Source organism: Pelophylax lessonae (genome assembly GCF_965119305.1).
Source record: "Pelophylax lessonae genome assembly, chromosome: 11".
Lineage (NCBI taxonomy): Eukaryota > Metazoa > Chordata > Amphibia > Anura > Ranidae > Pelophylax > Pelophylax lessonae.
The window spans coordinates 75578687-75602705 of record NC_138778.1 but is presented as its reverse complement, the minus strand read 5'-3'; the positions used below and the strand labels follow the sequence as shown (position 1 = coordinate 75602705).

At 42.1% G+C, this 24019-nt stretch overlaps 1 protein-coding gene across 8 annotated transcripts in view; it reads left to right on the top strand.

Annotated features, from left to right (window-relative positions):
- The window catches only part of EXOC7 (exocyst complex component 7), an 89245-nt gene that overhangs the window by 8961 nt on the left and 56265 nt on the right, over positions 1–24019 (top strand). For 4 of the 8 annotated variants that reach the window (XM_082271850.1, XM_082271852.1, XM_082271848.1 and 1 more), the window contains exons 2-7: positions 7227–7292; positions 7374–7558; positions 13510–13615; positions 13851–14073; positions 18069–18236; positions 23436–23447. In XM_082271850.1, the coding sequence (XP_082127976.1) occupies positions 7227–7292; positions 7374–7558; positions 13510–13615; positions 13851–14073; positions 18069–18236; positions 23436–23447 (760 nt within the window). The remainder of the gene's footprint in view (positions 1–7226; positions 7293–7373; positions 7559–13509; positions 13616–13850; positions 14074–18068; positions 18237–23435; positions 23448–24019) is intronic. The other 4 variants (XM_082271854.1, XM_082271851.1, XM_082271849.1 and 1 more) reach the window with 1 other exon arrangement.

Sequence of the window (24019 nt, the reverse complement as noted above, 5' to 3'; positions counted from 1 at the left end):
ATCCGATCGCTGGCTTTTTCACCCGTGCGCCTGAAGTGACACCGGCTCCCAGCTGCGGCAGCGGTGCTTCCCTCTCATCCACTGTAAAACAAGGGACCATTTTGAGTCACGCTGTATCCAGAACGAAACCCTAACTGCAGAGGTTCTACAAAGATTGTCATTTATTTTAGTAAAAATATGCTGGGTGTGACATGGATTTTCTTCTTATTTAACATGTATACATAGACATTTCATGAAACATAAGGTCATGAATATTTACGTGAAGTCATGGAAAAGTCATTTTTTGGTGAAAATGTGTATGAACCCTGTAATAAACAAACATTAACATGTTCAGTAAGTTTCGGTTCACACTAGGTCGCTCCGACTTCGGGGGCGACCTGTGAAGTCGCGTGCACCGCGACTTCGGCACGACTTGCACAGACTTTATATAATGAATGTCTATGCAAGTCGCTCCGAGGTCGCCCCGAAGTAGTACAGGACCCTTTTTCTAAGTCGGAGCAACTTGTGTCGCTCCTATTAGAACGGGTCCTGTAGCACTGCATGGACCGCGACAGACCGCGACTTGTCAGGCTGACAAGTCGCCTGACAAGTCGCGGTAGTGTGAATGAACACTAACAGATTTCTGTCGAAATTTGTGTTTATTTTGAAAAACTTTAAATTTTCAAAATATCTGCGCATATCAGCCGATACCGATATACATTGGCCAAAATATCGGTATCGGCAACGAAAAACAGATTTCGGTTGATCACTAGTAATGAGAACCTACCTATAAAATGGAACGTATCCTTGAATAATCAGGAAAAAGCCATATAGACAGGAGAATGAAGATGATGAAAGGGTCTGCTTGCATTAAGGAGAGGGGAAGAGATCCCAGCATACATATCATAAATAAAACGGATTTACACCTATAGCATGGACATTATTTAAAGTCAGAGCTGCACAGTTTGTTTTTATTTACAGACTCCCCTTACCTGCCTAACCCATTTTTTTTTTTTTTTTAAAAGGTGAACTAACTCTTAAATCACCCCCACCCCCCCCCCAAATGAACATTCCTGCATGTCCTTGGGTTTCAGTGGTTATACCGGGATGATGCCAGCACCTACAGGCATCATCCTGGTATCAATCTTTTCAGCCAGCAATTCTCTTTAATACAGAAGTGACCTGAGAGGCTAATTAGTCACTCGATCACTTCTGCAGGTGCCGGAAGGGGTCCCACCTGCCACCGCCTCTCCCGGGCTCTCCATGTCCCATCGCGGAGGCCAGGAGCTATGTGGCCGGTGGCAATGGCTGCCCTGTACAGCGAGAGAGGAACTGACATCCTTCCTTTCTCTCTGTAACCCTGGAAACCGGGAGCAATGAGTAATTTGTCACTTCCGGTTCCGCCCCTTTGTTTATCTGGCCATCAGCGGCCAGGAAAGCAACCAATCAGACCGATCTGTGTCTGATCAGCTGCATGGGGGGCCAGAGGAGAGACCCCCAAATCACTCAATAAAGAGAACCTGTCATGGTCCATGCTGTCACAAGGGATGTTGTTCATCCCTTGTGATAGCAATAAAGTTAGTACAAAAAAAATTAAATAAACAAGTGTAAAAAAATAAATAAAATAATTTGTTTAAAAAAAAAAAAAAAAAAATGTAAAGCATCCGTCCCACTGTGCTTATCCGCAAATGTGAACGCATATGTTACTCCCGCAAGCATATGTAAACGGTGATTGCACCACACGTGAGGCATTGTCGCAAACATCAGAGCAAGAGCAATACTTCTAGCACCAGACCTGTGCAACTCTAAACTGGTGACCTGTAAAGGCGTTTAAAGCGTCACCTATGGAGAATTTGAAGCACTGTAGTTTGCTGCCATTCCACGGGCAGACGCAATTCTAAAGCGTGACATGTTAGGTATGTTTGTACATCTTTCACATTAAGCAAAAAAATAAGCTTAACTTTACTGTTTTTTTTTTTTTTTAATTAATGAAAGTGTTTTTTTTTTTTCCCAAAATAATTGCGTTTGAAAAACGTTTGGGGGTTCCAGGTAATTTGCTAGCAAAAAAAGTTGATTTTTACATGTAGGAGTGAAGGGTCAGAAATGCCTTGGGAAGGAGGTGGTTAAAGCCCAGCTGCAGAAATATCCAAAAAATACCCCCTTTTCTCTGCAAGGGTGAAATGCTGTTTATGTTTAGGGGTGCTGGAATGAGGGGTAAATACTTACCTGCCCCCTCACTACAGCAGGGTCCCTCCAGTGTTGCAACCTGTTTTGATTGCACTCCAGCATCCTCAGCATACAGTATAGGGTTAAACTCCTGCTCCTGCATTAAAGAGGTGTTATACTTACCTCCTTTCCAGTGGTGTCCCGGAGCTCCCTGTCGGCTGTTGACATTCTCTGCCAGTATGCTTTGGATATTTTCATTGGCTAGATCAAGATATTGCAGTTCCTGCACATTCATCTCGGCATTTCCAAAATTGTATACTGAGCTGCACATCTAGAGAGATGACTTTAGCTGTACAGTGGTTGTAAACCCTTATATATCCACAGTGAAATGACTGGCCTTAGGTGATACACAGAGATTAAACAAATCCTCCATCATAAGTTGTACCTGTTTATCTGCAGTCTTCTTTTCTCTGCATCTGTTCAAAGTGCATGATTTATACAGTTTGTCTAAAGTTTCAGAAAGCAGAGGATGTGGAGCTAAAATAATACTCTACAGAATTCACAAAGGGACAGAGCTGAGGCTGTCAATCACAGGCTGTGTGTTGTAGCTCCATCCCCTATTACCTTTTTATCTCTTGGTGTCAGGAAAATGCATCAGAAGTGACTCATGCTGATAGCAGAGAAGTGTGGCATCAGACAGAAATGGACTGAGAGAAGTAACACTAAAGAGGGATATGCTTTGTTCATATTTCATGTCAGAAGTTTACACTTTAAAGCATTTTATTAATTCGAGTAATATGTAGGTATTGGTTAAATATGTATTGGTATTAACCACTTCAGCTCCGGAAAGGTTTTACCCCCTTAATGACCAGGCCATTTTTTTTCGATTCGGCACTGCATTATTTTAATGAAAAATTGAGCGGTCGCGCGATGCTGTACTCGAATACAATTGATGTCCTTTTTTCCCCCACAAATAGAGCTTTCTTTTGGCAGTATTTGATCACCTGTGCGGTTTTTAGATTTTGCGCTATAAACAAAAAAAGAGCGGCAATTTTGAAAAAAAAAACCGCCATATTTTTTACTTTCTGCTAAAAAACATTCCCAATAAAAAAAATGTAAAAATCAAATTTTTTTTATCAGTTTAGGCCAATTTGTATTCTGCTACATATTTTTGGTAAACAAAATCCCAGAAAGCGTATTTTAATTGGTTTGCCCAAAAGTTATAGCATTTACAATCTACAGATAGATTTTTGGAATTTTTATTTATTTATTTTTTATTAGTAATGGCGGCGATTAACGTTTTTTAGCGGGACTGCGACATTGCGGCGGACAGATCGGGCCCCTAACTGACATTTTTGACACTTTTTGGGTACCAGTGACATAAGTACAGTAATCAGTGCTAAATAATGGCACTTTTCCACTGCAAGTACGCGCTTGGCTCTACTCGGCCCTGTTTGGTCCTGCTTGGCCCGGTTTGCTTTTCCACTGCTGGTACGGTGTTGGAACGGTTCGGTACGGTACGTTATGGTTTGCTTTTCCACTAAAGTAGTACTAAAGTTACTTGGATGGGATTCTCTGACCAATGAGGGGCTAGTAGTGAATGACTGCAAAGGATTGTGGGATATGGTACCGGGTATGGTACCTCTTGGAACCACAATTGAGGTGGTACTGTTTTTGAGAGCCGTACCGTTCGGTTCCATGCAGTGGAAAAGAGCCACCGTACTGTACCGTAGCGAACCGTTCCTACACCGTACCATGCGGTGCCAGCAGTGGAAAAGCACAAAAGCGAGCCGAACCGTTCGGTTCCAGGCAGTGGAAAAGCCCCATAATATGCACTGTTACTGTATAAATGACACTGGCAGGGAAGGGGTTAACACTGGAGGTGATCAAAGGGGTTAATGTGTACCTAAATATGCTTACTAACTGTGTGTGTGTGTGGGGGGGGGGGGGGGGGGTTCTGTGACAGGCACAGAGAAATAGAAGTTTTAGCATAGCTGAAACTTCTGATCTCTCCCTGCCTGTCTAACAGAAGGCTCGTCTGCTTTGTTTACATAAGCAGGTGGGTATTTTGTCAGTTTATCTAACGATCGCAGGAGGCCGGCGACAATCGCCGCTGCTTAACTCCTGTCTAAACACAGCGGGAGTGCGGCTCGGGCGGAGTGCGCGCGCCGCCCGAGACCTCATGCACTAAATCACGTAGTACTATGTGATTCTGCCCAGCCAAACCACCCTGCCGCAGTAATATTACGGTGGATGTTCGGCAAGAGGTTAAAGGCTACACCATTTGAAGGTCATGTCTGCTCTAGTGTTAGTAGGCCTGACGGTAGTACAAGGTTTGTAGATATCCAGCTAGATGCCTCTGTTAAGTTGCAATGTGCCTAAGGGCCTGTGCACACATTCTTTGGTTTCTGAAGAGTGATTCATGTTTAGATTGCTCTTCAGAGTGCATTTGACAAACCCTGAAGAGGCATTGTATTGCCTCTTCACCACCTGCGTTAACCCTCTAAACCCCACCCTCGCGTGTGCATGGTTGCAGGGCGCTTGCAAAGCAGCCCTCTTAATTTAAATGGGTCACGTTCAGCAGGGGGTTTAACCACTTGCCGACTGCCGCCCGACTATTTACGTCGGTAGTCAGCCCCTCACAGGCAGAGTGACGTAGATCTACGTCGCTAGCCTGTGAGGGTCTAGGGAGCGAGCGTGCGCCCCCGCTCCCGCCCCCCCCCCCCCCGCGCGTGTGACTGGCGGACCCGATGTCCGCCGGTCACTCGGCGATCGTCGCAGAGGGAGAAAGGCAGGCGGCTAGTGTAAACAAGCCGCCTGTCATTCTCCTCTGTGTAGAAACAGTGATCATACGGTTCTACTATGTAGTAATGTCACTGGTAACCCCAAAAGTGTCAAAAATGTCAGTCAAGGGTCCGATCTGTCCGCCGCAATGTCGCAGTACCGCAAAAAAAATCGCAGATCGCCGCCATTACGCGTTAAAAAAAAAAAAACAACAAAAATGACAAAAATCTTTCACTTTGTTAGTAAACGCGATAACTTTTGCGCAAACCAATCAAAATACGCTTTTTGCGATTTTTTTTTTTTTTTTTTTTTTTTAATTTACCAAACATATGTAGCATAAATCAAATTGCCCGAAAATGTTAAAAAATTTTGATTTTTACATTTTTTTTGGGGGGAATTTCATATAAAAAAATGTGAAAAATATTGTTGTTTTTGCAAAATTGACGCTCTTTTTTTTTTTTTTTTGTTTATAGCGCATGATCAAAAAATTGCACAGGTGATCAAATACCACCAAAAGTAAGCTATGTTTGTGGGAAAAAAAGGACCTCAAATTCGTTTGGGTACATCGTCGCACGACTGCGCAATTACATAGTTACATAGTTAGTGAGGCTGAAAAAAGACACAAGTCCATCCAGTTCAACCTATGTGTGTGTGTTTGCTTTTAACCGTACATTGTATACCCCTGTATGTTGTGGTCTTTAAGGTGTCCATCCAATAGTTTTTTGAAACTATCAATGCTCCCCGCTGATACGACTGCTTGCGGAAGAGAATTCCACATCCTTACCGCTCTTACAGTGAAGAACCCCTTACGCACTTTAAGGTTAAACCACCTTTCCTCTAGTTTTAGTGAGTGGCCACGTGTCTTATTGTATTCCCTTACTCTAAATAGTTTGTTCCTTATGCTCGGGTCGCCAGTACAGTATTTGTACATTGATATCATATCCCCCCTCAATCGTCTCTTCTCCAGAGAGAATAGGTTCAGTGCTTGTAGTCTTTCCTCATAGCCGATGTCCTCCATTCCCCTAATTATTTTTGTTGCCCTTCTCTGGACTTTCTCCAGTTCCAGCACATCCTTCCTGAGGACCGGTGCCCAGAACTGGACAGCATACTCCAGATGTGGCCGGACCAGAGTCTTGTAGAGTGGAAGAATAATCTCTTTATTTCTGGAGTGAATCCCCTTTTTTATACAACCCAGTATTCTGTTGGCTTTGCTTGCAGCGGCTTGGCATTGCATGCCACTTTCAAGCCTGTTGTCTACCAGTACCCCCAGGTCCCTTTCCATCCTAGACTCACCCAGAGGTTCCCCCCCAGTGAGTAGCTTGCTTTCTGGTTTCTGGCCCCCAAGTGCATTACTTTACATTTTTCTACATTAAATCTCATCTGCCATGTAGTTGCCCACCCCGTTATTTTGTTCAGGTCTGCTTGCAAGATTTCCACATCCTGCATAGAAGATATTGGCATGCCTAATTTAGTATCATCTGCAAATACTGAGATTGTACTCGATATCCCCTCCTCCAGATCGTTTATGAATAAATTAAACAGGATTGGTCCCAGGACAGAACCCTGGGGGACCCCACTTTCCACACCCGCCCAATCCGAGTACTCCCCATTAATCACCACCCTCTGGACTCTCCCCTGGAGCCAGTTCTCTATCCAGGTACTCACCTTATGGTCCATACCTACCTTCCTTAGTTTGTACAGTAAGCGTTTGTGGGGAACGGTGTCAAAGGCCTTTGCAAAGTCCAGATACACCACATCCACAGGCTTACCTTTATCTAAGTGGCAGCTCACTTCATCGTAGAAGGTTAATAGATTGGTTTGGCATGAACGATTTTTCATGAATCCATGCTGATTACTACTTATAATACCGTTTTCATTACTAAAGTCTTGTATGTGGTCCCTTATCATCCCCTTATCATGTCCATTAAAGTCACGCAGTGCCGAATCGCAAAATAGGCCCTGGTCAGGAAGGGGGTAAAATCTTCCGGGGCTTAAGTGGTTAACTACTGTGTACACCCCTCGCCACTGCCTCTGCCCCTAAAAAGGGAGCACTATGGCTGGAGAGGCAGGCAAAAATGTGGTTCAATAAATGGGGTTTAGCCGTCACAACCCCCCCCCCCCCCCCATCTCAACTCCAAGTGTGATTAAGCATTAAAAGACGATAGTTGAAACTTCAGGTAATAATGTTCTTGTTTTTGGGTCAGCAATGACAGCCCTAATGCTGCTTTAAAGAATACAAGGAAATACAAAATATCTATAAGGTTGGTGACTACAGATTTCTTTATTTTTTCTATCAGGAGGAAGAAATGCTGACATTCATCAAAGAGAGTCTAGATAAGAGTGATCAGCTAACCAATAACATGGTGAGTATAAGACAAGGAATGGAGGGTGGTTCATAGTAAATCATATGGGCTTTGCTGAAACCTCTTGTGCTTATCTTCCAGGTGTCCATCCTTTCTTCCTTTGAGAGTCGATTAATGAAGTTGGAGAATTCGATCATCCCAGTGCACAAGCAGACAGAGACGCTGCAGCGCCTGCAGGAAAATGTGGAGCGTACCCTTTCATGTCTGGACCATGTCATTAGCTACTACCATGTAGCCACAGAGACTGAGAGGGTTATCAGAGAAGGGTAAGAAAGACAGGAACATGGTTTCCTAAATGAGCAATGCATTTTTATTTATTAGATGCATGGGAAGCATTGTGTCAATATTCAAGTACCCTGGATTTCAATGCAAACCCACCAGTCAGTCACATTAATTAAATGTAAACTTTTTTTTAAAAAAACTGTCCATTTCGGTTTTCGACCAAGTGCATCCTGAATTTTCGGTTTTGGTTTGTTCTAAAATTTCATTTCGGTGCACCATTAGGGCTCTTTCACACGGTCCGCCTCCGTAGGCGGATCTGTGCTGCTCAGCGAGGATCGAACCGCCGATCCCCGCTGAGCCAGCGGATGACAGCTCCGTCTCCACTTGCAGTGCGGAGAGGGAGGTGTCACAGCTCCCGCTGCTCTCTATGGGGGATCGGATGAGAGCGGACCGCCTGTCCGCTCTCATGCGATCCGATCCGATACCTGAACGGATGGAAAAATAGGGTTTCCATCCGTCCAGATTTCAGGGACAGGATCGGATACGGGTGTCAGCGGAGGTGTCTCCTCTGACATCCGCTGCCCCATAGAGCTGCATGGAGGATCCGATCAGATCCGCCTAAAAAACTGACTGGCGGATCTGATTGGACCGCCCGTTTGAAAGAACCCATAATGTCTTCCTAGCCTGCCATCTATAAATCATAAAATTGTAAGAAAATAACTAAAGTAGAGGTAGGCAACCTTTGACAGACGGAGACCTACCTAAACAACATTAAAGAGATCACTGGGGTTCGGCACTCTTCATTTTTTTGTTACAATATTTTTATTCAAGAAGTGCAGAAATAAGCTCATAAATGCCCATGCAGGGACCCGACATGGAATGAAAAGCATAAGAGCTAGAATGAATCCTATACATGGTAGCTAATATTAGGCAACACTGGGGCACAGGGATGCCAACTGGGCGCCCTTATGTTTTTAAAGAAATTACTAGCAAGGCCTAACGAAATAGTAAGGAAAACTTAGAAAAATATAATAAAATAAATGTTACTGTGAAAATATAAACTTACACAATATTAAAAGTGGATAGTGTCAGCAGGGCAGAAGTTGGTGTCAGTTTTTTTTTTAATTATTTTTTACATTTGTATTTTTTTACGGTATTGTTTTTTAATTTTTCTACAATCATTTTAGGAGCCCCATTAGGGGCTTTGGTGCAATATTAGGTGTCTAAACAGACCCCTGATGTCTCAATTTTGAGACAGAGAAGGGGACTAAGGCCAAAGATTTCCCCAGTCCAATGAATTGGAAGTGCTCTGTGCTAAGCGGCTTCCTGTTTATTCTCAAACTGAAATTTACTCTGCTTCAGTTATGAATGAACATAATGAGTGATCAGTATCACTCACTGTGTTCATTCAGAAAAGGAAGGAGCTTTTACATATTTACCAGCCCCTTCCCCTGTTCTCCATCTTGAAACATCCCCCCATAGCAGTTGGCTTGAGAGGAGGGAAGCCGGGATCATTGTTGGGGGGACACAGGGTGAAAGTGGCAGCAGGTGCGCGTTTACTGGTACTGATCCCCTTTCCTCCTGCAGCTGCTGAATGCCAGTGGGAGGGAGAGAAGGAGAGGTGGCTTTCAGAGCAGCTGTAGGAGGAAAGGGGATCAGTACCAGTTAATGCGTCCCCACCGCCCCTCCTGTCCAAGTTCTGGGGGTAGGCAAGGAAGGATCGTCATCTACCTGTCACCTACCCGCCATGGATGGGTTGCTGTCCCCCGAACTAAAGTATTCCTAGGCTATTTTTTTTCCAGACTTTTGTAAAATTTTGGATTTCCTCTTTTTCTTTCCCAGTGGCAATGGTTACCAGGACAAATGGGATGAATCATCCCTGCTGGAAAAAATCCTGACATGGAGTTTAACACTTCCATGATGAATCCTGAGGTTAAAGAAAAAAGCTTTAGTTTAGATTTTTTTTCAAGAATTTGTATTCATTTTAAAAAACTTATAGCGTAAAGCAAATCAGCTGGTGGAGAGCCTGAATTATTAAAACCAGTCTTAGTGGTTGTCTTTATATTACAGAATCATATGTAATTAAACAACTCCTATTACAGCAAGAAGACAACAGATATCTTAGCTGAGCTCAATAGCACATTTCACTGGAGGTGAAATTGGGGCCTAAAGTTTTTGTTTTATTTTTCAAAAGCATTAACGTATAAGTGAAGCCTTACCCTCCTTGTAAAACAACCCATTTAGTTTATAATCAAAATGAAAGGCAAAACGTGTGTGTGTGTGTGTGTGTGTGTATATATATATATATATATATATATATATATATATATATAAACATTATTTTTTATATATATATTGATAATAATCAAATTGACATCCATGTGATGAGTTCGGGGACATGCACTCACACCCACTCAGATGTCATATTGGGACACAGTGCCGGGTCACATATATGCGATGCAGGAACCCTGCAAATCCACTGTGGGTTGCCACATCGCATTCAACTGGCAGGCAGTTCACACTGCCATATGCGAATCGCTGGGGTTGTCAGTAATGACACCCCCAGGTCAGTTCTCATACGCTGTGCGAACTGTCAGTGCGGACATGAATCGGATCATATAGGTGTGAACACCCATTGCGATCTGATTCTGGTCCTGTGCGAGTTGTGTCCGAATGCGATGCAAATTCATCCATACAATCTGTATGGCTGAATTTGCATTGCACAGACATCACATGTGATTTGCAGAGCAGTGCGCTCCGAATCACGTGCAATGTCTGTCATCGCACATATGTGAACCGGGAAGCGGTTGTGTCTCAATAGACATCAATAGGACTGCCTGCACGGGCATGCATAAAAACACTTATGCCTCCCGTATGGGTAAACATGGCCCTGCATGGGCTCACAGTGTTGTACGTCTTGTGTGAACGAGGCCTATGAGTGTACAAACAGGGTCTGCCCACAAAAACAGATGCATCCAAAGAAAAGGTGTTCAATATTTTTCTAAAGGAGCTATAGCCTGAACAGAAAACCTGTCCACTGCCAATATGCTGTAGAGAAGGACTCTCTGTGTGGAAGCAGCGGTCTCTCTGCAGAGGTCACCTTGCTTGGTCATACCTAAAGCCCTGCAATCAGCAAACCTTGTGCTCCTTGCTAATTGGAGTGCTCTGTTTTTTTTTTATTTTTTATTCTTTATTCAAATAAAGTATCCAACAAAGCAATGTAAGACAAAAATGAAGCAACATCTCATAGCAGGTTAATCGCCATACAAGAAGACATACAGAGTATGTACACAGGATACAAAGTGCAAGAGTTCCAAATGATTGCCATATACCAAATGCCAGTAGGAAAAGTGTTTTCAGATATAAAGAGGTCCAGCTAAGCAAAACCTAGGCAACAGGGAGAATAGCCCGTGTATTGGCTATAAGCCACATTGGTCATTGGGATGGAAGCACCCCTAGAGGCAGATGTAGTAAGCAGAGACGTCTCCAAGTTCCAGTACTGTCAGTTACCAGTCAAAGTACGTGCTCAGTTGATATCCAATTTTTAGGAATGGAGAAGTTAGAGTTAAGAGAACAGGAGAAGTAGAGGAGTACAGAAAAGGGTGTGGGGAAAGAGGAGAGGAGAGAAAAAAGGCGGGGGGTATCATGCTGTGGTGCGCACAAAGGAGGAAGGGACCAAAAGAGTTCAGTCCCCATAACTGGAAAATAAGGCCTTGCCCTTATCAAAATATATAAACATGTTCCATTATAACCATATTTTTGTATATTGCTCCCCCCTGTTCTGGGCGGTGAGGACCGAATCTTCCAACTTGTTGATGTCCTCAACCTTGTTGAGTCACATTAAGATAGAAGGGGAGGTTTGGATACTTCCATCTTAGAGCAATGAGAGTTCTGGTTATGATTTAGAAGAGGGTATGTTGGACCTCTGCAGTGAGACCACTGCTTCCTCGCAGAGAGCAAAAGTCCTTCTCTTCAGTATTCTGGCAATGGAAGGTTTTTTACCTGGAAAAAAATGAACTGTAAGGTATTATGCACACCTTTGCAGCCTGTAAAACACTATGAGAGGCTAAAAGCTGCTGGGGCTGAACAGCGCACCGAGTGGTACTGACATTTAGGGCAGTTATGTACCCGGGGATGAATGCCCGGAATGTAAGCAGTCTGTGTTCCAGGCATTGGGCGATGGCCTTGTACTGCCCTAAAAATGAGTACCACTGCACTGCACTATTCAGCCGCATCAGCTTTTAGCCGCTCATAGAGTTTGGAGGGCTGCTAGCAGTGGGACTGGACACTGCCTTCACCTGCACCAGAAAGCTGGGGCTAAATGACTAGAGGGTCGTATGAACAGGCGGTATCGGCCGCTTCAATAGTGTACAGCAGCCATTCCGACAGAAGCCAGCCAAAGGGGGCATGCTGAAAAAAGTCTACTGATTGGCATCCGATCAGCACTTTGAGCTGACTAGTGTGTTGTGGTGGGAGGCCATCCTGTGAGAACACAATAACCCAGCGGGGCGATTGCTGTACTAATGTCGTATTGTTAGTACAGAATTATCCTCCAGAGCTTTTAAGTTTTTTTTTTTCGTTCAGCTGGGTTGAACAAAAAAAAACTGATAGTGTGTACCGGGCTTTAAACTGAGAGTTCAATTGGTCTTTAACTCTGTTTGACCATTTTCTTTTCAGGTTATTCAGTTAACATGCCAACATTTTGCAGACATGTGTCATTGCTAATTTGTTGCATTAAATAGTTATTTGGCCACTGCAAGCCTCTGTTTTTAAAAATCTTTTTGTTTTTGCTGAATTATTTTGATCTCCATCTGGAATTGCTCTATTTTCTGCTGTCTCCAACAGATCGCTTGTAAGACCTCAACATTCATTCAATATTTTTTCTGAACTGACTTTTACATACAAAATACCATCTGAGAAAGGTCTAAAGCCCCGTACACACGCACCGATTGTTGGCCGTAAATTTTCGGCCAACGTCCGATCGGCCGATTGTCGGCTTGTTAGTATGATGATTCCGACAAGCGACTGCGACTTTTCGGCCGAACAAAATCTGGTGTGCATGCTATAAAATTTTTGTTGGCCCTCAACAGAACGGCCGATTGTTCGTCAGTCAGTACAGATTTCGGCCGACAAAAATCAGATGAGCAATCACATGCTCAGAGAAGAAAAAACACACGGAAAGTAAACCATCACATGACATCACTTCTGAAGTTGGTTGTTGTTGGCCGAAAAAATTCTTGTGCAGTCTAGAACACATTTCAACCAACACAACAACACTGGACAAACGTCGGCCGATCGGTCGGCCAACAATCGGTGCGTGTGTACGAGGCTTTAGTGGTTTCCTTGAATGACAAGCTTTGCCATATTCAGTTCATATTGATGGGCCACTCTGTCACCTAAAATCTTCACAGAAGTAATGAAGGAAGTTTTGTGTTGCTTATCTTTTACATATTTAATATACAGTATCCCTTGGGTTTATTGTTTTGTATGATGGAAGATAATTACCCTTATTCTTTTTTTGGAACTAAACCCTCCTACCGTTTACAGCCAAGGAGCTTGCCTTTTTAGCCTCTGTTTGATCTGCACTTGCCATGGGTGCTGTACATGTGTTGCAATGGAATATTTTTATGATTTTTAAAGTGTATGTATAGCCACTCTATCAGAGACGTAACAGGAAGTAAGAGGAAAGCTATAAAAGTGAGGGTTGTCACCATAATGGGGGTTCTAAATAATAGATTCACCTTCACCTCTTCTTCTAATGACCGCTGCCAAAGTTTGAATTCACCATCACTTTTAGTCTCAATTGGCCATGGTGACCAGGGTGATTAGACAGGGTAAATCTCAAAGGCAGTGAAAAAACCTAACAGGGTTTGGCTATGCATTTACTTTAAATCTGTTGGTAATTTAAAGAAGTGTAACTCCCAGTTTTGTCGTAGGATCTTTATTTTATTTGTTATATGTATGGAAATCATTTTTCATACTTTATATCTTTTAGGCCATCGGGACGACTAGAAGAATACCTAAGCTGTATTGCTAAGATTCAGAAAGCAGTGGAGTATTTTCAGGATAACAATCCTGACAGCCCTGAGTTAAATAGAGTGGTATGTTACGAATTATATGCATGCTAAGAAACGAAGTAATTTGTTTAGAAGATACAAATGTAGAGAGTAAATTAACTAGACATGCTAATGAAGATCATAAATCAAACTTGTACTGTTATACTGATTTTTTTAGCTGTTTATTTGCTCCTAATTCAAAAGGTCATATTCTCTATCTTATAACAAAAATTATTTCTTGGATGTTTTCTATAGTGATTGTCTTACCCAAATTTTGCAGAAGTCGCTGTTTGAAAGAGGAAAGGAGTCCTTGGATGCTGAGTTTCGTAACCTCCTTCAGAGACACAGTAAACCAGTCCCTCCTATTCTCATCTTGGACCTTATTGGTACAGATGAAGAGATAGAAGGACAAGAGGAGGGAATTCTAGAGCATCTTCCAGAAGGGATCTTACAGGACATCATACGCATCTCTCAATGGTTGGTAGAGTATGGCAGAAACCAAGGTAAGTGCATATCACTGAGGTTCTATAAAATAGTACACGATCATTTTGCAATAGATCATAGTTCTATTCTTAGTCTGTATTTTATAGCTTACAGATTGGATAGCATTTCTGAAGATCTATGCTTTGCAAACAATTAAAATGTAGCCATGCTTTGTGATAGCTTATCAAAGAGTAGCAGAATGGTTCTGGCGAATATTAGTGAGTAGATCTGTCAGTACCATAATGGTAATAGACAATATGCTGGGCTACAATGCAGGCATTGATTGACACCTGCACTTACCTCTGTATATTTTCTTTAGCTCATTGGGTGGTCAGAGTTCCAGTTCTAAAACAAGCATGTTTTAACAATTTATGGATAGTGCCTATATCTGATCCTCCTGATATTGGTAGTGTTCATTGCTGACTCTCCTCTCCTGTCTTAAGTCCTTTTCTTTCTATCCTATCATATCATAGATGACCTTCCTGGCTCTCTCTAATGACTCTAAATCTCCAGTTGCAGTACTATACAAATTTTAACATTTCATGATAGTTGAGAACTTGCCCTTATTGGCCAATAAGAACATCAATGGGTGAGTGGGCACTTAAAACTGTTAAAATGTAAAATTTGTATTCTACAGCACCCAGAGACTGGGGGCATCATGGAAATTGGACAATACTTCCAAAGCATGGTAGTGCTGTAGCATGTTCTATTACTATTGTTAGGGTACTTGACAGGTTTACCTTAAAGAGACACTGTCGCCCTGACAATTTAGGGCAGAGTAACCCTATCTTTGTAGAAGTCCCCCTCCCAGTACCAGTTATTCTTAACTCTGTAGCATTTCAATGCTGATTCTGCATTTGTTGCAGCTGGCAACAATTTCTAGTGCTTCTGGGTGTGTGGGAGCATGTGACTTCCTTGCATGTGACATTGCTGTCATCTATCAGCCTATTCCCAGGCATGAATCCTGTTGCTTGATTGGGGAGGGGCATCTTTACACCCCTTATCATCCAACACCAGTTGACACCTTAGATTTTAGTGCTTACTGTAGTGCAGAAGCTGTAAGGGAATGCTGGAAGGGTATGTATAACTGGTGTGGTGTCCCTATAACTGGTGTGGTGTCCCTTTAAAAACATTAGCCAATTGTATACTAGCCTGAAATTCTCCTTCATTACCACGCCATTTTTCCGTTTCCAGTGCTGTGATAGTCTGACTGACAATTATTCTGTCATGCAACATTGTACTAAAATAAATTGTATTACATTTTTTGAGACAGAGAGCTTTCTTTTGGTGGTATTTATTAAGTGCTGCTTTTTTTTACTATAAAAAGGAAAAAAAGACCACAGATTTTGAGTAAAAACGGTTTCCCCTATTTTCTGTTAAAATAAAAATGCCAAAATAATACAACCCCAATTCCAAAAAAAAAAAAAGATGAGATGCTGTGTAAAATCTACATAAAACAGAATGAAATGATTAGCAAATGTCATAAATCCATGTTTTATTCCAAATAGAAAATGTTTCAAATGTTTGAACTGAGAAAATGTACTATTGTAAGAAAAAAAAAAAAAAAAAAGGTAATTTTGAAATTGATCTCAGCGGTAAGTGTCAAAAAGTTGGAAAAGGCCCATGTTTACCACGGTGAAGCATCCCCTCTTCTTAACCAACACTCTATAAACTGAGGAGACCAGTTGCTGGAGTTTTGGGGGAGGAATATTGTCCCATTCTTTCCTGATATAGGATTCTAACTGCTCAACAGTCCTGGGTCTTTTTTGTCGTATTTTTTGTTTCAATTGGTAAAAGGTCTGGACTGCAGGCAGGCCAGTTAGGTTCCTGGTCTCTTCTACTATGAAGCCATACTGTTGTCAGAGCTGCAATATGCAGTTTAGCATTGTCCTGCTGGAATATGCAAGGCCTTCCCTGAAAAAATAAGTTTTCTGGATAAGGAGCATATTCTGTTCTAAAACCTGCATATACATTTCAACATTGATGGTGCTTTTCCAGATGTGCAAGCTGCCAATTCAATACTCACTAATGCACCCCCATACCATCAGAGATGCAGACTTTTGAACTGAGCACTGTTAACAACCTTGAAGGTCTCTCTCCTCTTTAGTCCGCAGGATGCGGCGCCCAAGGTTTTCAAGAAGGTCAAATTTCAATTTGTTTGACCACAGAGCAGTTTTCCAAATGCAACAGACCGTTTAAATGAGCTTTGGTCAAGAGAAGATGGCGACTTTTCTGGGCAATGATTTTTGGAAGTATTACTGAGCTCATCCCTGAATCATTCCAGATTTTAATGCAGTGCTATCTGAGGGCCCAAAGATCACGGGCATCCGGTATTACGTTTTGGCATTGTCCCTTGCTCACAGAGATTTCTTCAGATTCTCTAAATCTTTTGATATTTTTTACTGTCAATGTTGATTTAAAGTCTGCAATATTACAATTCGGATTATTCTGAATTTGTTTAACAATTTTTCGATGCAGCTTTTCACAGATTAGTGAACCTCTGCCCATCTTTACGGCTAAGACACTCTGACTCTCTTAAGATGCCCTTTTTATACCCAGTCATGTTACGAACCTGTTGCCAATTAATCCAATTTGTTTCAAAATGTTCTTCCAGCTCTTCCTTGTTAGTACCACTTACTTTGCCAGCTTTGTGTTGTCCTGTCACAATTTTTTGGACGTGTTGCTGGCATCAGTTTCAAAATTACCTTATTTTTTCTTAAAATGGTGCATTTTCCAAGTTTAAACATTTGATATAACCGAAAACGCATCTAAGATGAGTGCGCTGTCTCTTTATATCATTAGTGTCTTATGTGCAATCAAATAAGTCATCATAATAAACTTAACAATGTATAAATAATTATAAAACCTATATAAAATTCATGAAATTAAAAATAACATAAAGTGCAACTCAAAATAGAATTCATACAACTTACAGTACATATGTGCTATAAATAAATTGCAAAGTTCAATAAAGTTTATCAAAGAACAAGTGCCATGGCAAACAATGAGAAGTCACTAATAAAGTAAACGAATCCAAAAGTTGATGTGGTGACAGATTCAGCCAGAATGTTCCTGTGGGTTGCTCCGCCACCAATATGCACACTCCTTATTGAATGATCAGACCTCTAAATTATAGGAGATGGATCTGGCACAGATGGATCAAAGGTCAACAAACAGCAGCCTGGAATCAAAGGAATCAAACATGCCAGATGGCTCCAACTCCTCTCAAAGAGCTCCGGCAGACCACCTCCACAATCATCTGACCAGTAAAGCTTAGAGAAAGTAAACCGAATACTCCATGAGCCATTATCAAAAATTACAAGTTTTATTTTAAGCAAATATACTTGCAAGAGAAGACATCAACAAGCACTCAGCTCAAAACATGGCGCCGCTGGCTGGCTGGCATTGAGCGTGTGCAATGATATCACAGGCAGGTAAAAAAAAAGGATGTCCTTTGTCACAACAACAGTATAATTGGATCAGCAGCTTCTAATCTATTCATTCTGTGCCCAGTCATAAGCTCAGTTGTAAGGGGAAGGGCCAGCACTGTAAATAGTACCATGTGATTGCTATGATGACCAATCACAGCGATCACATGGTACCCAGCCCCTTGGCTCAAGTGTGTACAGTATCTCTGTGCTCCAAGCTGCTCAGGACGCAGCAATCACCTGGTGGATCAGCAGTTTGATAGCTGTTTATCAAGTGCACTAGCAAAATAAAGGTCTATTGATCTGCCATTGATAGGCAAAGTTGAGTTTTCCCTTAAAGTGCATTTACTCTTATTATCAACTAGAACTACAATATTAGATTTCATGTAGCTTTAAATCTTCCTTATTGCCTGCTTTACTATTAAAAGTAGTTTATATAATTTTTTTTCAGCTTTATTGTATTGCTTTCTAATTTTATAATTATCTTTTTTTCCTGCATTGTTGCCATCTGATCTTCTATTTGTTGTATTCTTCTATTTACTCTTGTCCTCATTGAAGATCATTCATTTATCTGCTTCTCCTTGCAGATTTCATGAATGTATACTACCAGATTCGCTCCAGCCAATTGGATCGTTCAATTAAGGGACTGAAAGAACATTTCCGAAAGAACAGTGCAACTCCTGGGGTCCCCTATTCTCCCATTGTGCCTACCAAGAAGAAGGATACCCCCACCAAGAAGCCAGCCAAGAGGCCAGGTCAGTCTTAATATTCACTGTAGCTCTTATTTTCCCAAGCATTCCACCCTCCGTATACTTGTCTACACTTTGTGGCCAAAAGTTTGTGGACACGTGACTATTCTACCTTTCTGGATGTTTAGAAAGTTGTTGTTGTTACCCCTTCAAATTATTGAGTTCAGGTGTTTCAAGTGAAGGGTATTATTAGTGTTACAGCATACAAAGACATTATAAACATTTGTGCGCTTCCATTTTGGAGAAGGGCCTTTCCTGTTTTAGTATAACTATGCCCATGTGCACAAAACCAGCTGTATCTAATTATTAGGAACTCTTTAATGACTGGCATAGTACCAGTGGATTGGTGTATGACCAATATGGTGCACATATTTAAAAAGGGATCCAAGACTTTACCAAGTAGCTATAGGCCTTTTAGTTTAACTTCTATAGTTGGGAAGATACTGGAGATTTTAATAAATAACCACATAGAGAGTTCTTGCTGGACAAAAAAAAAATATTTTAAGCAACAGACAGCATGCATTCATGAAAGACAGAAGTTGTCAGACTAATCTGATTTCTTTTTATGAGGAGGTAAGTAAAACCTTAGGCAAAGGAGTGGCTGTTGATGTAGTATACTTGGATTTTGCTATGAATCATTTGCTAATGTTTCATGTTAGTGGTTTACCCTAAGGTTTAGTGTTGGGACCCTTACTTTTTTAATATCTTTATAAATGATCTAGGGTCTGGGATTAAAAGTAGAATTTCAGTCTTTTCAGATGACACCAAGCTTTGCAGTGGAATAACTTCCTTACAGGATGGCTCCAACTTACAAACTGACCTCAATGCACTGTTTAATTGGGCAACTATATTGCAAATGAGATTAATGTTGATAAATGTAAAGTTATGCACTTAAAGCCCCGTACACACGTACCGATCGTCGGCATACAAACGTTCGTCTTTTCTCCCCGGGATGTCGGTGTCTGTTGAAAAGTGCAAAGACTGCCCAAGAATTTTGTCCGCCGACTACAGCCGACTGCAGAAGTGATGTCATGTAATGGTTAACTTTCCCTGTGTTTTTTCTTTTCTGAGCATGCCCAGTCTTGCAAATCTGCGGTCTGTCGGCAGAATTCTGTACTGACTGGCGAACAATCGTCCGTTCTGGTGTCGGCATACAAAAATTTTAATGTTTGCAAGAAAGACTCTTGTCCGCAGAATGTGCGCAGACAGCTGTCGGAGGCACCATACTAACAAGCGTACAATCGGCAGATCTTTCGTCCGCCGACGTTTGTATGCCGACGATCGGTACGTATGTACGGGCCTTTAGGGCTAAGAATATGCATGCATCATATATATTAGGGGGAGAACAACTGGGGGATTCAGTGACGGAGAAGGATCTGGGTGTTCTGGTAGATCACAAGCTTAATAATACCACGCAATGCCAAGCAGCAGTTTCCAAAGGGAGCAAAATCCTTTCTTGTATGAGGAGAGAGACATCATTTTACCCCTGTACAAATAATTTGTAAGTTAGTTCTGGGCACCATTTCACAAAAAAGATATTGGGAACTGGAGAAAGTGCAGAGAAGGGGTAACCAAACTAATGAGGCATGGAGGAACTCCGCTATGAGGAAAGTTGGAGGAACTGAATTTATTCCCTCTTGAGGAGAGGAGATTAAGGGGGGATATGATCAACATGTATAAATACATAAGTGGTCCATGTAGTGAACTTGGTTTTGTTGTTCACTGTAACCACTTCAATACCGGGCACTTTTACCCCCTTCCCGCCCAGGGTCAATTTCAGCTTTCAGCGCTGTCACACTTTGAATGACAATTGCGCATTCATGCAACACTGTACCCAAACTAGATTTTAATAATTTTGTTCACACAACTAGAGCTTTCTAGTGGTACTTAATCACTGCTGAGTTTTTTTATCTTTTGCTAAATAAACTAAAAAAGACCAAAGTGAAAAAAAAAAAAAAAACTTTTCTTCGTTTCTGTTTCTGTGTAAATTTTTCAAATAAATAACCTTTCTTCAAAAATTTAGGCCAAAATGCATTCTGCTACATTTCTTTGTTGAAAAAAACCCAAATCAGTGTATATTATTTATTCTGTAGGAAAGGTATACAGTCTAAAATCTATGGTAAATGTCTGAAAATTGATCAATCCTGATGTACTGATGGCCTATCTCATTTCTTGTGGCCCAAAAATGTCTGGACAATATAGATATCCCCAGGGGCGGACTGACAACTCATGGGGCCCCGGGCACTAGGGGTTAATGGGGCCCCCAGGTTTAAAGATGGCCACCGCACGGCAGCCATCTTTTTTTTTTTAAATAACAAACATGTTATACTTACCTCCTCTGTGTAGTTGGTTTTGCACAGAGCAGCCCCGATCCTCCTCTTTTCAGGTCCCTCTTCTCTGCTCCTAACCCCTCCCTCCTGTTGAATGCCCCCACAGCAAGTAGCTTGCTATGGGGCCAGCCGAGCTGCAGCTCCGTGTGTCCATTTAGACACAGAGCTGTGGTTTTGCCATGCCCCCTCTCTCTCCTCATTGGCCAACTTACTTTGATTGAGAGCCGTAGAAGGGAATGGCGCTGCTGCTGTGTCTCAGCCAATCAAGAGGCAGAGTCCCAGATGGCCGAGGGACTCGTGGACATCCCTGGACAGGGATGGGGCTCAGGTAAGTATTAGGGGGGCTGGGGAGTCCCCTGCACAAAGGCTTTTTATCTTAATACATAGAATGCATTAAGATAAAAAACCTTCCGCTTTTACAATCCTTTAATGTGGCAGGCCCTAGTTGAGGGGCACCTAGCTTGGGGACATGCAGAGTGTCAGGAGACCTAAAGCTGGTGACCCAGTAAAGGTACCAGGAGCCTCTCATGGCAGTGCCACCTAAACAGCATCATGGGCAAAGTAATGCACTGTAGGCCCCTACCAGGGAAAAGGTGGCCTGTGGCGTGTATAGTGCACTGTGGCACATATTGGGTGTGACTAACAAATGCCACATGTTACGAACCTCAGCGTAAAAAGGAATGAAACCGCCGTTTAGTGGATGTACCACCTTTTGCAGCATGTCCGAATTACCCCTGTAGCACACCAGCATACGAATAGTCATCCAAAGAGAGCCCCAAACAGTCGAACGGCTTTCTGTATAATAAATCCCCCTCCAAAAACGAGACAAAGCTCCGAGTTGAGGGTAAGACAGGAACTGTTTATTACATTCCAAGACATACAGTTACACACAGCTAAGGGGCACTCCCCTTAGCCTTGCGGGGGGGGGGGGGGTGAGACAAGGACCAACCAATGAGAACTGAACATTTGTACATTTGAAACAGGCAGTCTTAATACACACCCCCTGCGGAGAGATGTTTCCAGCCCAGCTCAGGCTATTGTCTTTATCATGAATCCACACACTTAGACACAGGAACAGGAGGAGGGGGGGATGGGCTGTAACATTACATTACATTAACTCAATGCCATGAGTCCTGCCATCTTCCTTGTTCAGAGGATGAATAAAGAGGAAATAAAATGCAATAAAAGTGCAATGTCCCAAACTCATAGGAAAATGACACAAAGGGGTTTACAATCCAGGGACAGGGTGATCCGTCACACATAGTGACGGTTAGTACCGTTACACCACATATTGGGCGTAGCTTTTTATTCTGATTAGAATTGTAAGTCTGATTTTTACAAATGTTTTTTTATTTTAACTAAATTTAATTAAATGTTTTTTTAAAATGTTTTTCACAACATTGGTGGGTGGCTTTGATCGGGTATCAGTCTCACTTTTGAGACAGAGAAAGGGACACTGATAGTCTCTGTAGCCTCAGCTGCACTGCAGATGAATGAACAGGAGACAGAGGCTCCTGTCCATTCATAAACTGAAGCATAGTAAACACAGTTAATACAGTGAGTGATCAGTATCAATCACTCACTGTGTTCACTTAGAAAAGGAAGGAGCTGGTAAATTACATTTTCCAGACCCTTTCCGGCTCTCCATCCTGAGGTTCTCCATGTGTACCCCCAACTACTGCCAGTGGGAGAGGAAAGGAGGGATGCCGGCAAAGCTGTGGGGGTTGGAGGCCCAGGAAGTGAGAGAAATTCAAATCAGTGCAGCAGGTGGGGGAAATAACTGGAAGCGATTCTTTGTGGCTTTCACTGTAGCAGCTGGAGCAGGAGATGTTGGCTTTCAGCTGCTGCAGTGAGAGCCACAAAAGGTTGGTTACACTAATTTTCCCCACCTGCTGTACTGATCACCTGCTCTATCCACTTACCATCCTCCTGTTGGGGGAGGGGGGGTAACTGCAGCCCCCCCCATGCAGTGGGATGGGGGTGTGAGGCAGTTGTGGGGGGGTGACAGTTGGTTGGGGAGGGATTTCTTTCAATGGCAGTGTCTGTGGGGATGTTGGGAAAGTAGAGAATGGAAAGTGATGTCTTCCAGCTGGGAGGTAGTCAGTAGCTGAAAGTGATATCTGTTGGCTGGATGTATGAAGTGGCTTATATGTAACTATATGTATATCAAATTATGGTTTGAAGAGTTTGGTGGGGAGGAATTTGATTCCTGACCTCAATCTTTTTTAACACCATTGGAATTGGAATCTTCTTGCCCAAAATCAGCACCTATCAAAGCCTTATGGAAAGCATTCCCAGAGCAGAGGCTGTTATAGCAGTGACAGTGGGGCCCCCTCCATAATATTGCCCATTGTTTTGGAATGTGCTGCCCAACGATCTCATATAGGTGTTATGGTCAGGTGTCCACAAACTTTTGGCCATAAGGTATATGTCCTGATAAAAGGTTCACATTTTAGTTTACCATTCTGCAGAGTTACTGATGACCTATGTTTGCATCTTCAGAAAGTTTTAGGTAGTTATTATGAAGCTGAATTTGGCTTAATGTTACAATCAAGTAAATCTATGAGTTATTTGAAAAAGTACATTACGGTAAGTGTTTCTTAAGTTTAGTTGATTTGTGTAGGCAGGAGCAGTTTTCTTTTCCCCTATACTGTGGTTAAATTAAATTAGTACAAAGCTTTTACCATAACAACCACATTAAAGTAATTCGATGCATCCTAATATTGAATTAGCTGTCATCATTGTGGCAGTACTTTCCTATGTTCAGTAGCCAAGCTCCCTGCATAGCAATATATTTAGGAAGAACCTTATGTTCCGTTGTCTGGGAAATACTGATTTTACTGTTTCCTCTTTTGTATATCCTGATGACATGCAGTCTTCATGCCAGGTAAAAAAAAAGTAATTTCTGTCTTAAAAGCAGTGCTGGCATTAACCCTAAACATGCATCACATATGTTTGAAGCTGTGCTCGGTCTCATGTAACACGCTAGAGACGTGTAACGCTGCTTTCAGCCAGCTTCCTTGTCTAAGTAAACTGAATATTGCTGCTTTCCTATCTGTTCTTTAACCTGAATATTAATATTAGCAATGCGTCAGGTGGTATGAATTATTAGCATCTGTTTCCCACACAGGTTAAGCATCACGGCATACTGACTTGGCTTGGATGCAGAGTATGTGCCACCTTAGAGCCCGACAGTGTCTTGTTGCTCACTGACTGCAGAAATGCTTTTTATATTCTTACATGTCATTCGTGTTCTTTGCTGTGCTATTTAATATGCATTCATGTAACATGATAATCCTTGTTTTGTCAGCCTGCAGCCTTCCAGAGTTAAGGCCTCTCCGCGTGTCCAGGCTAGTGGGTGGGAGACTAACTTCTCTCTTGCTTTTCTACCCTAGCAAACGGTTGGCCTGGGTCTCCGCTGTCAATTGAAATAACTTTTCGGGTGCATTCTGTGTACAA